The 18,622-nt window shown below is 34.5% G+C and overlaps 2 protein-coding genes across 2 annotated transcripts in view; both read right to left on the minus strand.

Moving 5' to 3' along the window:
• The window catches only part of LOC138321826 (low-density lipoprotein receptor-related protein 4-like), a 36,528-nt gene extending 24,831 nt beyond the window's left edge, over window positions 1–11,697 (minus strand). The window contains exons 1-3 of the mRNA XM_069265811.1: window positions 11,549–11,697; window positions 2,611–3,034; window positions 1,139–1,394 (exon numbers count right to left, since the gene is read on the minus strand). Of these exons, the coding sequence (XP_069121912.1) occupies window positions 1,139–1,394; window positions 2,611–3,034; window positions 11,549–11,633 (765 nt within the window). The 5' untranslated portion in view covers window positions 11,634–11,697. The remainder of the gene's footprint in view (window positions 1–1,138; window positions 1,395–2,610; window positions 3,035–11,548) is intronic.
• Window positions 11,698–16,575: 4,878 nt separating this feature from the next.
• Window positions 16,576–17,883, minus strand: LOC138322326 (neuronal acetylcholine receptor subunit beta-3-like). The gene has a single exon (XM_069266360.1). It carries the CDS (start codon window positions 17,881–17,883, stop codon window positions 16,576–16,578), a length of 1,308 nt encoding a protein of 435 aa, XP_069122461.1.
• Between the last annotated feature and the right edge of the window lie 739 nt (window positions 17,884–18,622).

Below are 18,622 nucleotides of genomic sequence, written 5' to 3' on the forward strand. Positions count from 1 at the left end.
AAACTCTATTGCCAAAAATGCCATTAAATGAACTGTTCCGTCGAGCGGTCCAAAGAACTGTTAAAATCGACTGTTAAAATGTGCTGTTGGACCGGAGTGACGTCACACCTACAATTTGTGACGTCAATGCATTGTTTTGAGTCAATGGGTATAACAAAACAGTTATCGACTGGGTTTTCGGGCAACAGATGATTTGTTGGACCCTCACACAAACTGCTTCCCGAGACCGACACTGCTCGGCCTCGGGCAACAGTTTGTCTTCGGGTTCAACAAATCATCTGTTGCCCTCAACCCCAGTCAACAACTGTATATTGTTTATGGACGTATTGTTGAATTAGTGGAATTATGTTTACCATAGCAACTGCAGTGACAATGATTCACAACCATCATACTTATTGTTTCAAGGGTGTAATCGGAATTTCTTCAACTTTCACCGAAGTTTCAAGGATTTGGGGGTCATAAAGGGCTCTAGAACGAATATACATGTACGTACCCGGCCTACAATAAGTTTCGGCCGGGTACAAAATGGTCCATATGTGTGCTAGTGGAGCAGTGCCTCAGAAAATCATATTGGCACACTTTTCTATATTTTGTTTAGATTTCCAATTATTCTAATCGTATACATGCATTTATGTATTAGGGTGGGTTTTTTCAAAAGAAACATAAGGACCATTTTGAATATCTACTTTACTACTCATAAAACGTCAAATTCATTATTTTTAGACTAGCCGTATAATTTTCGTTCGAAGAGACCATCGTATTTATGGGTAAAAAAATAATTTTTCGCTGTGAATTTGATATTTCATACGTTTCAGTTTTATTGCCTAGTAGGTAAGTGATATAAAACAAGTGAGATAAAATGCGTACAAACGTTTTAATAATGGTTTGTATAATCATTACTTTGCTCCATTAGTAGCAATAGGCACAAATTGTAGCTCTAAAGACAACACCATTATCTGTCTTAAAGCCTTTGAGCTACAGTATTGCTGCTAAAAGGGCAAAATTCATACTTAATCCTTTCCTTTCTGAATCGATATGATGATGTAATGTATTAAAGATTGAGAGTTTTTACTCTGGAATTTTGCACCATTAGAAAAGTTACAACACATGAAAGACCCTCTTGTAGTAGACGACTTACCGTGTCCACAGCTATTGAACGGAAGTGGACGCCAAACTCTCTGTAAACAATTTTTCGATCTGTTCCATCATATGATGATGATTCTATGGAATCTCGCCCGTTTTCTGTCCAGTACAATCGCCTGTTTGCAACGTCTACCTCCATATCAATTACCATCACAAGACTTGTGAAAATTATTGGCACTCGAGATGTCCCATCTAGTAATGCGCGTTCTATACGGAAACCAGATGTTGATATGTCGAACCAAAAAACGTATCTGAAATACACCAGATTCAATTTCACTGAAACTAGCTATGTTTATTTCAACACAGTTCGAATAACTGGCTGAACCTATGTACAATCTCTTCTTAAACGTTGGGAAGGATTTTTCAATTAGCGTTGTTGACGGCAACTAGAAAATATACACACGTTTGGCACAAATGGGGTCTAATAAAAGCCATAAAACAGCAATTTATAGAAATAGAATGTTTTCAAAATGTCTTGATGTACATGTACTAGTGGCAAAGAGGATTAGCAGCTATCGATTTCAGAAAAAAAAACGATGATAGCAAATGATAGCAAGAAACATAAATATGGAAATACAAAGATAAGGAAATATATAAATATAGATGTAACAGGGTGCAGGATTTACAATAAATTTAATACCTGCCAGGAATCGAACTCGGGACCTCTGGATTACTAGTCTGACGCTCAACCGATCGAGCTAAAGAGAAGTTCTCTCTAGCCGAGCGATCTATTGCGGCTAGTATTGACCAGGGTTACATACTCCCCCTCCAGGAATCAACTCGTCCTCGAGTTTTCAGGGGTCACAACGATTTCTTCGCATGTATCGTAAAGTATCATTCCCGAGTCCCTACATGGGCGCCAATGTAACAGGGTGCAGGATTTACAATAAATTTAATACCTGCCTCTGCCAGGGATCGAACTCGGGATCTCTGGATTACTAGTCTGATGCTCAACTGATCGAGCTAAAGAGAAGTTTTCTCTAGCCGAGCGATCTATTGCGGCTAGTATTGACCAGGGTTATATAGAAATATAGAAATATAGAAATATCTAAATATAGAAATCCATCAATATGGAAATATAAAGACAGTGAACTGAAATAGACTTTCCAATTAAGATCCTGATGTGATATGAATTCTTTACACAATCAGGGAAAGGACAATATCATATTAAAAAGAAGTTGGTTGAATACAAGTCATTCAGTGACAATTTTGATAAGACACTATTGACGTGCATATGTAAGAGGTTGTCTGATTTTAGCCTTTTTTTTTGCTAAAATTACAATAGCGTTAATTCGTTTGCATTATACAGTTTATATAGATATTATGGCGATGGCGCGTTTATCAATGGTGTATTTCGTGTTATTGCTCCAGTACATAATGGTGATGTTCTCGGTGTTGTAGACAAATGAGGAGCCGGTGCTGGGCAATCCGGATATGAACATTACAATAATGATATAAACATCTTACCCTGCTTTTGAATCCACCGCCAGAGCCCTTGGCTTTTCTATGTCGTCCTGGATAATGACCCTGTACATGTGTGAGTCCGTTGCATCGACAGGTTGGACTGCTATCCAGTTGAAGAACCCGTCCGCCCAATAGATATTTCCACTCACCCAATCATACGCTAACGAGGTGGAATACGAACTTGAGATCCCACAGTGTACAGTGGTAGTGGTTCCAGAACGGTAACGGTAAATACACCGAGAGGTGTAGTCGTAAAAGTAGACGGAGCCATCAGCTACATTGGTGTCCATACTTGTGATCTCAACTACTCCTACCCCGGCGAAAGTCCTAGAGGACGAGTTCGTGACGGTACTTCCATCTCCGTCGTAAAAATAGATCCCGCCGCTACTAAAGACGCCATCATCGACCGAGACAAGGATCGCCGGGTCTACAATAAGAACATGCATATACAAGGCAATCAAGAAGAAGGAAAAACAATTATGAACTTTATGAAGTTTTTACTGTATATGTAGGATTTTAAATGAGATTTTACGAAACGAGTCTTGGTCTTAAATTAAAAATTCGAGACGAGATTTATAAAATCTCATATGAAATGAACACACATTTAAGATAAATGCACTTTTTCATTTAGTTACAAGAGCCTAATTTAGCATTAAACTGTTACTAGATTGAACATACAGTTCATATGAAGCCAACCCGGAAGGAAGAGAGCGCCATGGATATTGATCTCTCTGATGAATGGGATTTATATCAGCTGTATGTCCAATCTGGTAACAGTTTATTACTAATATTCCAATTACGATCATTCAAATTCAAAACTATACACGTATTTCCTTTGAACTTCCCGCTTGCGCTAGTGTTGACGTCACCCAGTTCAATAAACAGACATAGAATCAGCTTCTGAATATAGTTCAACACAAAACGGTTTGAAACAAGCGAACAAATGAAAATTATGCGAGGATGTTTTTCAATGCATGTTTTTTGTCAACACTATAATACAACTTTAAACCCACTTTTTTTACAACTTTAAACCCACTTTTTTTTTAAATTATTTGACCGTTACGAATAGGCGTAAGTATACATTGTATCCATAGTCAGTGACGCGGCGGAAACGTTAAATATTTATACGCTTAACCAGATTGGAGTTCATAGCCTGATATTGCCCATCTGGTTTAACATAGATCAGACAGGAAACTGAAAGTAGAATGGAAATATATTTCAATGAACTTTAACGCCAAAATGTTCTTTAAAAAAACCCACGGAGGAAGTCGTTTTGTCTCGCCGTCCTCGAAATCCTGAGGTTATGTGACTTTTTCTGACGTCACCTTATTGTTTCTGTCATGACGTCACAAAGGAATTCCTGCTCGGTACAGCTAATGGAAATATCTCTGGGTTATACATGTATCAATTTATTATATCAGTGACATATGCAAAAAAATATATATATATATGACAAGAACGAAATCACTAGATATCAGGCGGATAAAACATAACGTGTTTATGGGTACTTCTGTTGTTGTTTGTAATTTTCAAAGTCCTTTGTGTATAGAAATATACGTCGTTGGCCTGTGGAAAAATATTCTTATGTATTAACAAAATATAATTGTATTATAATTGTTCATGTCTAATTAACAACCCATCAAACAATTCCTGTAATTCAGTACAGCCATAAACAAAAACTAGAATGTTGTTACAATTGAAGATGTATTTTAGTTTGAATGTGTTATTAAATATGTGAAACTTAAAAGCTGTATTTATAGGTTAATTACCATAATAAATGAAGATAACTAAATTGAGAAATTGATATGAAATTTACTTTAATTTTCATTCAGCAAGGTATTCTTTTATTAGAATTTTGTTATGATAACTCTAAAATAAAAATAGAAAGCCACAAAGAAGTATGCGTACTGAACGAGATAACATAGACACAACTACAAAATTTTGACAAAAAAATCCAAATAAGCAAATATTGATATAAGATGGTTTCTAAGATTACAACAAACCGCCTTTCAATGATATTTTGCTAATATTCTCAAGAATGCGACCTCACTAGCCATAATGCTAAAAACTGGTTGTGCACGTATGTTTCCAAAAGTTTGTTATTATAAGTCAAATTACTAGAAAGACAGTAAATAGTGCCTCAGGTTGTGTGACGTGATTTGTGACTGCCGATTGTTTTTCTCTCATACCTATAAGTGTAATACTGGCTGATCTAGGGCAATACACTCGTGTCGCCTGAGGCTGTATTGCATGGCTACCCATGCGATAAAGCCTTGTGACTTCACAGCGACATCAAAATCGCTATTCTCAATTAGAATTTTTTTTTCAGAAACTAGGCTGGATTAACTTTTTTACATTTTGCCATTTTGCATTGAAAATATCATGCATTTTTTATGTATGGAGAATTGACTTGCAGTCGCGATTTTTTACGAATTCATTTCAAAATGGCGGAAAAATCATAGTAATAAAATCGCACAAAAAACGTCGAGGTACATGTATTAGAGAAGAACACTCTTTCATACGTGGATATGAAGGATAGGTATATTCTAACCTCGGGATCACAAAATGTAAAACCCGAGGGTTACAAAATATTATAAACCCGTTCCCTATTAGAATATCCCTATCCTTCATATACTCTTATAATCTGTTACACACGGTTTGTTTACATTTTGATTTGTTGATTTCCATTTGTTTAATTCTATTCTCATAGATGGACAATAAATATCTTATATGATTCATCGAAACTCTTATGTAAATATACAACTTTTTCTATGATACAATTCAATTCAATTCAACTATGTATATTGCTTCCTTACATCCATACAAAAGGGATCGATAGCAAAGCATACATGTACATAACACACTGTAATTCAAAACAACAACTTAAACATTTATCAAGCCAGCTTTCCTCAGTTCAAATGACTGACTAACGAATAGTCCTAAATCCTGTAGAAGTTTTAGATCATTAGAAGACAAGAGTCGTATCAAATTTTCAAAATTTGTTAGATGGTGGTTAATTACATCTTTATGACTATTAAAGAAAATTGTTTTCGTTGTAGAGTTAACGGAACACTTAAAATGATGTGGGTTTCATCCTCAATTTCATTACAAAATTTTCATAACCGCAGAGGACGGGGAATCTTTTTTACCCTTCCCGCCTCGATTTCTGAACTGTGGTTACTAATTCGCAGATTTGCGAGCAATTTTCTTTATTTAAAATCCTTAATAGAAAGATATGTTTCTTCCGTACAGTTTTGTTCAAATTTACTATACAAACAAGTTTAAAGTGAATAGTCGGGCAAAGAAAACCAGTCTAAATGCGTTCATTGGCCTTCCAAAAGTTCTCACATATTAATACGACGATCAAGTTCTGCTTAGTTTCCCAGTTCTGACCATTAAAGTAAAGAAAAGTTGAAAGCATTGAAAGCGAGGCTGCGTGGAAATGTAACCACGGACATAGTGAGCCGGGAGGACGTTTTAGAATTTCTATACTTTAAATTAATTTCTTCGTACGCAGACAGATTTTGACGAGAGATTTTATTTTTCCATTTCATAAGAAATTATACTGGATACATTCACACCATTTTACCGACTGTAGCCATCCTTGCCCGACTGTTCACTTGAACTGTTATTATCTGACTTATTTATTTTAGTTATAAATATGGCTTTGAATGTACCTTGTATCGTTTTCTTGAATAATAGTTTCAGATTACGACACATGGTTGTAAATGCATTCGTGTCGTCTGAGGTTGTATTACATGACTACCCATGCAATACAGCATCGTGACGTCACTGCGTCAACACAATTACTAATTTCCCTGTAACATCTTAACATTTGTTTTCCGAAACTAGGCTGGGTTTACTGTAAAAGATGCAAACAACCAAATTTGTGTTAAAATATCACATTAATTTTCATGCAGGGAGAGTTGCAGTCGCGGGTTTTTTTATCATTAATGGCAAGATATCATTGTAATCATAAAACATTGATGTATAAAACTATTCTATCATATGTGGCTAGGACAGATAGTGATATTCTATCCGCGGGATCACAAAATGTTTTGAAACCCTCGGCATGCCTCGGGTTTAACTATATCTTGTGATTCATGTCCACATACAAAAAAATAACATTATATTAAATTACGCTTCAACTTGTTTATGCAGTGAGTCTCATGTCCTTTGTGTACTGCAATGTCAAGTGCTCGACTAGTTTATATAAACCTCTCAAATTTGGAATGTATTGTCTCATCATGCATTTTTTATCGAATGTTAATACTTTTAATCATTTCCTGTTTTCTTTTCAGTTGTTGGCTCAAAATTTACCATATCGTGGGCCCCATTTTTATGTTTATATTTTCTTATAAGGTTAGTATTTGTACTTGGTTACGAAAATGACAACCTGTTGATAGAGTAAAGGCGATACAAATCTCCTTTGTAAAGGGTGGGGACTAAGACAGTAGGTGTTTACATGAATAACATAAGATCAAAACAACACCAACACTTCATTAGAAATGTCAAAAATGTATTTAAGCATTGATGTCACTATTTTTTTTTATTTTATCGGGGTACGAAAAAAATTGTTTGCAAACTGTGTGAATCCGCGTAGCGGATTCTAACAAAAGTTTGCAAACAATTTTTTTTCATAACCCGATAAAATTAAAAAAATAGTGACGTCAATACTTATAATTAATTTATACTCTATTTGATAAAAGGTATGTTTAAATGTAACATTATAGTGGTTTTTCAAGGGATTCCTTTTTCCGAATCAATACGCAACGTCAATGTCTCTATTGTGACGTCACGATAACGTCGGGGTTTCGCGCAATTCTCGGATTTTTTTTCGTAGTGGTATGCAAAAAAATATTGGCCAATCAGAAAGCCAGATTTGGTATGAAAACAAAGAAAAATTAATTATATGTTCATGAAATAGTCTTTAATTATGGAAGCATCTAGGATGATATCAAAAATGATTCAGAGTTATGACTAAGATATTTTAAGGAAAAGGCGTAAGTAGTTAGAAAAAATCCTAGTTTAAGTGAAGACCATGTGCACCTTGTCGACAACCCGAAGTGTTTGACACACAAAGCGAATTAAAATGCATACTCAGGTATACAAATAATTGTAAAATGTACCCATACCTCAAACATTGGACATTCTTTCTTTGTTTTCATTATTCAATACTGGTAGTTTTGGGGTAATAATCTTTCGTTCGTTGTCTGCTTTATAAATATAGGGATTGGATTTTACTTTTATGTTAACCATGCTTGTATATTTACACTTGCTAGGCTTGTTCACTGTGCGCAAATACTAGCCGAGTTTGTTTACAATAACTGCATAGTTACATTGGACTTTGAACTTGCGTATGAAAATGTTCTATGCAACGTATGTTGTGCTTACATTTGACATCCATCATTTTGAACAGAATGAAAGAACTGCACGTCGGGAATTTTCCTGTTTCCACTATAATTGTTAATAAAGATATTTTGTTCACATGTTTTTCCAAAAATCTATGAAAAACAACACTATACATGTAATGTGCGTCAAAATGTAAACAAAGCCATGTGTTTCTGTAATAAATTAGCCCCTCTACGTTGCATAGAACATTTGCATGCTCAAGTTCAAAGTTCAATATAACCATGAAATTATGGTAAACAAACTCGGCTAGTTTTTCCGTATAGTTAACAAGCCTAGCAAAAACAAATATATAGTACCCCAAAATAAATCTCGATGTTTGCTAACAATTCAAATGCTGCGATACAGGCAAGGAATTCTAAACTTAAGTACGCAAATCTTTACGTTGAGTATATCAGGGAAGTGTGTGAATTTCAATTTAGAGAAAATAAACGAGAGCCTTCTTAACACCTTATACTACAAGTTATCAGTAATTCTGCTGTAGATGACATAGATACATATGTAGGTGCATTATGAATGCATGCCTAATTGAGATATTTAGTTCTGTTCGGTGCCTGTGATTACTATCACTACTATTTTAAAACTTCCTTTTCGTGTAAAAGAAAAATTTAGGTTATGTTAGAAGCGATGTGCCTAATATTGCTGGTGAAAATGAAGTATTCGTACAAGGATGTCCGTGGAAGAATTTAAGCGAAGTTGCCTAAAGGCAAACATAACTGCAGTTTGATATGAATTGAGGAAACTAGTAAGAAAAATTAAATGTATATTCTGTATTTGCCTATTACAAAGTTATCTGCCCTTGCGGGTAGATACTGATTGTGAAGTCATGTGTTTGCGAGCGTAACGTCATACTTTTTGGAGCAAGCGACGTGAATTGCGTGCACAAAAAAAATGACGTGACAATCGATATCTCCCCGCAAAGAATCTAACTCTGTAATATGCAAAGACGAAATACCTGTTGAAGAAAAACTGTTTTATCCCATAACTATGCATGTTTTACTAAAATAACATGATCATCATCATTAAAAATTCAATTAAAAAGTATGGGATATATATCTAAACTCTAAAATTTGAAAATTAACTAACGAGAGTTCGATAGATATGCTTTACAACAGTAACTTGTTGAAGAATCTCTATATCTTGCTTTGTACAGTTGCCTTGTCCTTAATGTATATTTGATGAACATTATATTACTACATCGGAGTTACTGTTAGACACTAATTAAAATATCGAATTGATTACAGATTACCATCACATGTACGGTTATTTTATGATATACTTAAATGTTATGATTTTTTTTCAGAGTTAAGAAGATATTTAGAATTATTTTTAAATAAGAACTAGTCTAAATATGTTTATTTTTTTAGAACTTATAAAATCGGAAAACAAGAGCCACTGGAGTCATCTTACTATTGACACAATACCACGCGGTCCTGCGACCTTGAATAAAGGTAATTTATTTGAATAAACTTGGTACCTTTTCATCCCAGCATGCTACACGTCAAATATGAGGTCTCTAGGATTGTGACTTATTTCAAGAAGTCGTTTAAAGATTTCAGCCTTTTTGACCCCTGTGACCTTGAAGGAAGGTCACGGTGATTCATTTAAACGCACTTGTTAGTCCTTCATCCAAACATACTACAGACCTAAAATGACTAACCTGGGCTTTCCAATTAAGTCGGTTTAATGAAGAAATTTGTAAAGTTTATACGCAAGGCGGACGGTACGGCGCACGGCGGACGGCGCACGGTAACGGACGAAGCCTGCATAACTATAGGTTATTCGGACATAAAAAATCAAGGTTGCCAAACTATCTTATCTTTAGAAACAGAGAAAGAAAAAAAACCATGTAGTTAATATGTATTATCATGATTCCCTTTACGTAATATACTGTATATTTGTTAAATTTTGCAGGTGTTAAATGTCGCGATTTACTTTTAGGAACTCATTCACGTTGATTATTTCCGCAATTTGTCTTTATAGACTACAAAAATAAAATAGTCTTTTATAAATAGTCTTTTAAAAGACATGCTGTTTTATTTAAACCCCACTACCCTTCCAAAACAAAACAGAAACGTTTATTAAAAGCAATAATAACATCAGAAACTCTATATCGATGGTCTAATATGAGGTTACAACACTAACCAGATACACGATTCCCTCTGTTATCGATGTTAACAGTGAAGTTTCATTTCATTGATTTGCCGTCTGGCGTAGGCCTTGCAGGGGCGTAGGAAGCGGGGGGTAGGGGGTAGGACGGGGGAGGGGGGCAAATATGGCTTTTCGCCTTTGCCCCCTCATAACGTTTCATATCTTCCTACGCCACTGGCTTGTGATATTCAATTAACGCCCGGCAATTAGGACAACGGCAGGAATCACGAGACGACCCGCGTTTGGAAATTTTACGCTTAATTTGTTTTAATTCAAAGTTCGCAATGTGATGATAAGTGTAGAATTAACAGTATGCCAATAACTTTTGCGACTATACAAAATTAACAATCCCGATTTATTTTCCTATTTTAAAGATTAAAAGGAAATGTAATGAGCCTTTTAAACTTATGACTTTTAAACATTTCATGAGGCACTGGCTTTTGCGAATTTGGGTTAATCCACGAATTTCACGAAATTAAAAACCCCGTAAATATTTTCTATTATACAGTATGGTAGGTAATAGGTGAGATAGTTTGTTGCTTTGTGTTCACTTCTGTAAATACATATGTGTACCTTTAAACTGACAATCCAATCAATTTAAAGTAATAAAATATTGAATTGAAATGTTTACTTTGGACTAACTGTGCGGTGTGGATAACACCATGGTGTAATTATGCAAAACACCATTTATAAATGTTCATTCATGGCAAATTGACAATGGAGATACATTACCAGGAATTCGAAGCTATTAAAAGCTTTCTGGAGTTATCTTTGAGCTGTCATTTATTTGCAATATTTGATATATATATATATATGGGTAATTGCATATGTGTAATTTTTTGTTATGCGGGTATGAAATTTAAATCTGAGTATACACGAATATGTTAATAGATAATGCAGCGATGTGGAACCTTTTAATCTTGTAGCATAACTTGTGTCAATGTACTTACATATGTGTACAATATCATTTGTATATTATTTATATTCATATGTTGTAGAATTTACAGATGAATAGAATTGAACTCGATTCACCATGACAGGACGAACAATGTCAGACACTGTATTATGGTCGTATACTGTAGATAAGTAAACTGTGATATTGTAATGAAAGACGCAGAAGCAAATTGTTATTCATGAACGGGGTACAACTTGCACAAAGTTGACCCAAATAAGAAGAGACGAATAAATATCACAATAATACAAAAAGACAACCATAGTAACGTCATGAAATGAAACATTCATTGAAAAGGGGACATGTTCGCCCATATTAGTTCCTTGTTGAAGCGCTACTGCAAAATTAACAGTTGTATATGTAGTTGATATAAATGTTACATATCACAAGCGGGGATGTTGAAAGTTAGTTTGATTCGTTGGTTCTTACCTGCTCCGAAAGACAACGGAAGTTTAGCACAGATGACAAGTATCGAAAACGCTAAAACGACAGGGATTTCCATCACAAACGCCATATTCCAAATCAGATAGGGATCAGAATCCGGAAGCTTATAAATATTAACACATGATATCACGTGATTCAGGAGTAAAATATAAAGTATATAAAACAAAACATTTGTCGTATACACAAAGACGTAGATGTTATGATATCATACGGAAATATTTTGTTTTACAAAACAATTCATTTAGACCAGCGCTTCAATATGATCTCAAACTAATTCACAGCCTGTGATAGCGGCTGGATTTGAGGTAAATAATTTGTTAGGCGGCTCAAAGTGTTTTTTGATATAGCAGCAGTTGTTCCTGGTTGTATCAGTACATTTCTATGGTTTTTATGGGTGCATTTTTACATTTTATTGTTTACATTGGAATCAAATATACTTATTGCACATACATAATAGTACAGAGATTATAAAAGACGTCACTTTCTCACTTGTACTTCAAATAGTGTTTTGATTTATTTCACATGTTTACATCTACATTTTCGTGTTTGTATGAATAGATTAACATGTTTAAATGAATTTGTTTCCATGTTTGTATACATACAAAGTATTGACTTTCTAAATTGCATGTTGTGTAGAGAATGGAAAGTGAGTGATCACGTACATGTATAACAACATTTAAATAAGCATTGATTTATACAAATGTAGCTATAATTTCGGTATTGCTTTATTGTTTTGAATCTCTATATCATTGCTTTACGGCATATAATATTTTTGTAGAACCTAAAACAGTCATTCTTATTTTATCAAAAATAAATAATTGAAATAAACATAATATAAATACATGTAGTAAGATAAGTAATTGAATGAATAAACAAAATTGTGTACATTTATCATTAAACAGAGAATAGTGAATATTCCATTATTAAAACCCGTTTAGAAACGGAGCAGACTTCCTGCCATTATCCACAGGTGGATCGAATATACACTATGCGATATATATGTTATATCATAATTACCTCCCTTTATCACTACGGAGACAATAAGCAAACCTAATCTGGTGACGTCATCGGCAGTTGATAAAAATAACTTAATTCTGAAATGAGGACTCCTGGCAGAGTGTCAGCACTTCTTTGTTGGTTCCCAAGGTACGCCTTATGACCTTGTATAAATTGTTGAACATATTTATACTTACAATAGCAACAAGATTTATTTTGGTGCGATACTTTCTGCTTTCCGTGTCGAAAGTTGCATCAGATGTGGAACAAATTCACGTGATCGTATTGACGGATACAGTTTATCCGGAAGTAGTTATGGGTCAGTATGTTGGATATGTATGTATGTATGGAGGATAAATATGCATAATCAGTCTTTAAACGTTAGTCTCTTATTCAGGAATCGTCAGTACAATAAATAAAACCTTGTACAGTACACATACCCACACTTATGTAAGATCCTATATGTATTTTCAATTATTAATTAACTCAATACATACTGGGTAATTCTGCTAAATAATCACGAAGCAAAATGCCCAAATGCATTCACTAGACGAATTTTCGTACGGTATACTAACACATATAATAGCCGCTTTTATTAAAGAGGAAGTTAATTTTAATACGGGGTCGTGTATCTGAAACGGTATATACAATGGGCATTCTAGTATGCTATTGTAAGTTAATACATGTAACGCTTTAATATACATGTATTGCCTGTGATATATTCCATATTGTATATTTGTATGTCGACCACTTGGAAGACGAGTCTCTGACTCAAAGTGTTATCGACTCTAAATAAAGTCTATTCATTACAAGCTAACCGATATTTACATATCTTTTTATATCACTACACGTAAAAGAAGTCAATACAATACAATACAATACAATACAGTTTACAATAAAACTGCTACGACAATCTACTTAAGTTTTGACACCTGATGCATGCAACTATCACGAAATGTATTCACTCCACTTGATGGAAATCCGCTGCGAAAGACCAACCTATGGTCGAAAAACAATATCGGCAAATGCTTCTCATATCAAAAATACTTTTACATATAAGTTTAATAGAATACATGCATCAAAACGTTTTAATCATTTTATGTGACACTTTCTACAACGACCTAAGAACAGCAGTGTCGTCAAAAAATTTTCACTGCTTAAATTTAAAAAAAAATGTGTGTCGTACTTAATTACGAGTCATTCCTCATGTATCTTCTGTGTTTTTTTATTACATACATATTGACAACATTTCCTGCGAGCTGTTACGGGATTCCATCGATTGCTGTTACATCAATCGTATGACGATGATTTTTTTTATCGGAACACTTAATTTAAAAGCAATGGTCGGTCGAACTGTAAATAAAGGAAATACTTTTATTTTTTGTTGTTTACTGATGTGCAACATTTTTGCAATACGTTTCAACACGCACGTCATTTTAAAGTATCTGTACAAATATTGCAGTTTATACACACAAGTAAACAAAAAATAAGTAAAACCATTCCTTAGATAAACTTATTAAATAATACTAAACTGAATTAACACATAAATAAAGCATTTTTTTGCAAATTATTAATTGGGAATAATACTCCCGAATCCCATTACTATTCTACACGCGAATTCACAAGCATTCACAACCATGTGAGATCATTCCTTAATGAACTAAACAATTGATTGTACGGTGTATAAACCAAGTTTAACCTAAATTAATTTGATTTTCCCAATACATATGTAGACATCACAATTGTAATCATGGAAATGCGAAAGCTGACGTTTGAAACCCTGTAATATTTACGTGTGTGTACTGTGGTGTAACGTTACGGAAGGTCTGATATCGATCTCTATACAATCTCTCTGATTATAAAACCTACCTAGAATAAAACAGGCTTTGTTTGATAATCATTGATCCTAATGGTTTCCGATAGATATCATAATTCAACTTAACATTCCAAGAGTATAATTTGAATATTTGCCATCCTAATGTTTACTGTGAACCATTTAATTTTCGCGTATTCGTTATTTTCAACGTCTCCGCTTTTTTCAGCGTATTCGTTATTTTCAGCCTATTCGTCATTTTCAGCGTATTCGTCATTTTCAGCGTATTCGCAAATACATAAAGTCAGGGTTAGGCTTCTTACCGACAATTGTGGTTTATATATGCATTATGCATATATACGCATATATACGGTTTTTTCGCGAAACAATTCAATTCCCATTCGAAATTGCGCGAAAATATATAGCCCGCGAAAATTAAGCGGTGTATGGTATTTTACTAATGTGACCAATGTTTATTTTTAATAGGACTCTGAAAAATCCGTGTAATATATTAATCTATACCTGCTTCACATAAAACTTAAAACCATGATTATCATAAACTGACGTTTTATTATTAAAGAAACAAATAATTATTGTCATCAAAATTATATTTAAAACTTAATACAAATGATAAATGTGTCATATCAATAAATATCAGGTCCCGATCTTTCCAGACACACTTAAGTCTTTTTATATGAGATACGTAACAAGAAAAACAAAGTCTGACTTAGTTAAATATTTGTTTTATTTCGAGAAATCAGAGCCAGATCCGTATATTACCATTAAAATACAACTTCGCAAAATAGTTTACAACATTTATGTTCTCATGTGGAACATCACAGAATTTAGACCACAGTGTAGATAAGCTGGCTAATCAACGAAAAAAATATGCAACATCCTAAAGGTATCTGGGAAGTAGAGTAAAATTTACAGTTTTGCATGAATTCAAAATTTATTTTTTAGTGTAATTTACAACCTTTTCAGTTACAAAACACATTGCAAACATGGAAGGCCGTCAAGATTTTAAAACTATGTTTAGAGAGAAAACTTATAATCAACATAACTTATATACGTAATAAATGGTATCTAATCAACCACGTGTTTATGATAACCACATACTTATATTTCCATTACAAAAGTATCAGTTAATCGATAGAATGTAAATAGGTATATCTCCATATCTATTCTATGTAGTACGTTACCTTTACAAAACATACAAAAATTGTCCATTACATAAGTATCAGTTAATCGATAGAATGTTAATAGATATATCTACATATCTATTATATATAGTACGTTATTCTTGTACGAATCCAAGAAGACCGTTTAAGCCAAGTACACAATAAGCATCTACGTGTATTTCTCTTCTCGTGTTACTAAAGCAAAGTCTGATGCATATTCTATGTTACTCGGTAGATATTGATTAATTCTAACAAACTTTGAACAGAAAGAACTGATAGAGCGAGTTCACGACACTCATACTGGTAAAGTTCTGCTGTTAGCAAGAATAAATTGTGTGTTTCTTCTTTTCTATTTCTATCTATAGCTAACAGGAAAAAATGACAGAGAAAGGACAAATATCAATAGACTAGAAGGCGAGTAATCTTTGAAGAAGTAACTAAAAACTAGCATCTAATGCCAGAAACCTGTCTATAAAGACCCCAGAAGGGACAAAGATAAAATGGTGCATATGGCCAAGCGGTCTTTACACATGGGTCACATTATGTTGAAAATACCGTCTGGGACCCTAAGAAGATGGTCTTATTGAGAAGGTGGTCATTATACAAAGGTGGATGCTAAATAAGGCAGGTTTGACTGTACAAGTTAAAGATTTCTACTAAAAGAATAGGGCCTTTTAATATTTTACATCTGAGATACTTCACAACTCTTTAATGAAAAACAACTTGTAGTATAGGTAGATCTCTTTCTCAAAACTTTTTCAGCTCGGCAATAAATTTTAAAAGGCTGATTAACAGTTTATTAGTTATATTGATTTTTTGGTACGAATTGGGTACAGTATTAGCAAAAAGCTCATCACAAATAATCAAAAATAATAAAACACTACAAATAAAGTATGTTTTCCGAAAATTGAATATAAATTTAAAAAAAAACTAACGTTTGACATTTTTCTAGAACCACATGTTTATATATAATCTTGTGAAATATTTTTTTCTAAAATGCAAAAATAGCACTTGCCTTTCCTTTACATTTGCATGGTGAAAAAAAACACAGCGATGTTTAAAACATTCATAAATGAAAACACTACGGTGCAGGTTTTATCGACAGCACCACCAACCTCCCTCCATGTTATGTGCTTGTACATGATCTGATGGTCTTTACGGGCCTGATGGGCCTCTTCTGTCATATTTGTCTTGTTTTGGGGCTCGACGTTATCATCCAAATCAACAGCGAAGAGTTCTTTGCTGCCCAAAGCCACCGGTTTCGACTCCGTCGTTTCATTCGAAATCTGCCGTTTTGTTCTTTTCTTACAAAGCCAGCCGAGATTCGATAATTGTGTGAATCTTTGCCAATGTTTTGGGACACTCTCCGATTCCGAAGCGAAGTAGAATCGTAAGCTTAGAATGGTTGCAAGCAAAATGAATATGCTTATAGTTGTTTGGAAGAATATCATATAACACACAATAGATATGTGTGGACGCGATGTTTGTGGCAGATTTTCAGACATGATCGTGAGAAGAACGGAAAGTGCCAAAAACACAGTTATTGAAAACCCTATCCGCTCTCCTGACTCCGCAGGTAGGACGAACACAAATATGTTCACAAAGCTTATCAAACACAATGGCATAATTAGGTTCAATACATAAAATCCATTGAGACGTTTGAAGTGAATCCCAAAGAAAATAAAATGTCCGAATTCGTCTTTTTGCAAACTGATCATGGTGTTTGTGACGTCCCACATTGGATTAATTACATAAAGTCCTAGTCCAATCTGTGATGATGGGGCAACAAACCGGATAGATCCGGGTATCTGTGTCCAGTCGGAAAACCTGAAGGTACAGCTTTGATTGTCAAACGGGTAATATGTGACATCAGCTTCGCAGGGGGTATCATAATTGTCCCCCGGGGTCCATACCGCCCAACCGTCGGAGAAGTACGTGATTCCAAATGTCGGTATACCAATCGCCTGTACTGCTGTAAATGGTTTTGTGTTTATCAGCTCGGGTTTCCAAACCACATCTTGTGGTATATTTACTCTGTCTATTCCGCCATAGTCATTTGGGTTCCAGGATATCCTCTCGTCCGTCCAGGACAATTCGAACACTCCAGTGATTGCGAATTTGTTCGTTAACTGAACGAAATCCCGAATAGATAAGAGATGGAATTCGACATAGACGTCTAAAGGAACCGAATAGTTATTGCCGGGTCGCGACCACTTTTGGTAGCCTTGTAGAAGGTCAGTTAGCAGGCGAGTGTTGTTAAATTCGGAGCCTGAACACGACTGCAACAATGAAATTATGATAAATCCTCCAAAAGTCGAAATGAGACTCATGTTGGCATTATTTAGGAAATGACACCCAGGGAAGTATCAAGCAAAATTCTAGGTTAAAACATATCTTTTTAAAATCGCAAAGAAGATATTGTCCAAATAGCAAAAGATATATTGTCCAAAGAGCGAAGAAGATATTGTCCAAAAACATCAGTGATTGCTCTCTTCTTTTCGAAGCAACTGATGATATTCTAACCGCTTAAGTACCTTCACACACTAACGATGTTAAAATCCTCTCTCTCTACAAATTGTCTGAGTAACTTCAACAGGATGAGGTTGGACTCAAGGTGTATTTTGTTCTGGCGTAGTTGCGGGTTATAATTAAAGAAGAGTTGACAAATCCTCTCATTCGATTGGTCAGAGACAAAGCGCGTGTCTTCTCGCTTGACTGGTTTGAGACAACGTGAAAGTTACTACATCGATCTGTGATTAAACTTGTTTGTTTTGTTAGCGTCATGAAACCATTAGAATGTAACCATGTAACGAATGGCTGGTCAAATTGATTTATCGGAGAATTAGGCGTGCGTTCGAATGAGAGTAAACGGTTTTTATTGGTGGTATTTTGAAACAAAGAAAGTACATTGCTGACTGGATTCTGTTGTTTTCAGAGATGGCAATGTACATGACATATGCCAATGGGTAAAAATACCTTTCTTATTCTCTGTTCGATTTGGGAAATACATGTAATGACATCGGCATGGTCCATACGTTCATGATTATAATAAACGTCTTAAGTAATTTG

The sequence above is a fragment of the Argopecten irradians genome, chromosome 4 (genome assembly GCF_041381155.1).
Source record: "Argopecten irradians isolate NY chromosome 4, Ai_NY, whole genome shotgun sequence".
Lineage (NCBI taxonomy): Eukaryota > Metazoa > Mollusca > Bivalvia > Pectinida > Pectinidae > Argopecten > Argopecten irradians.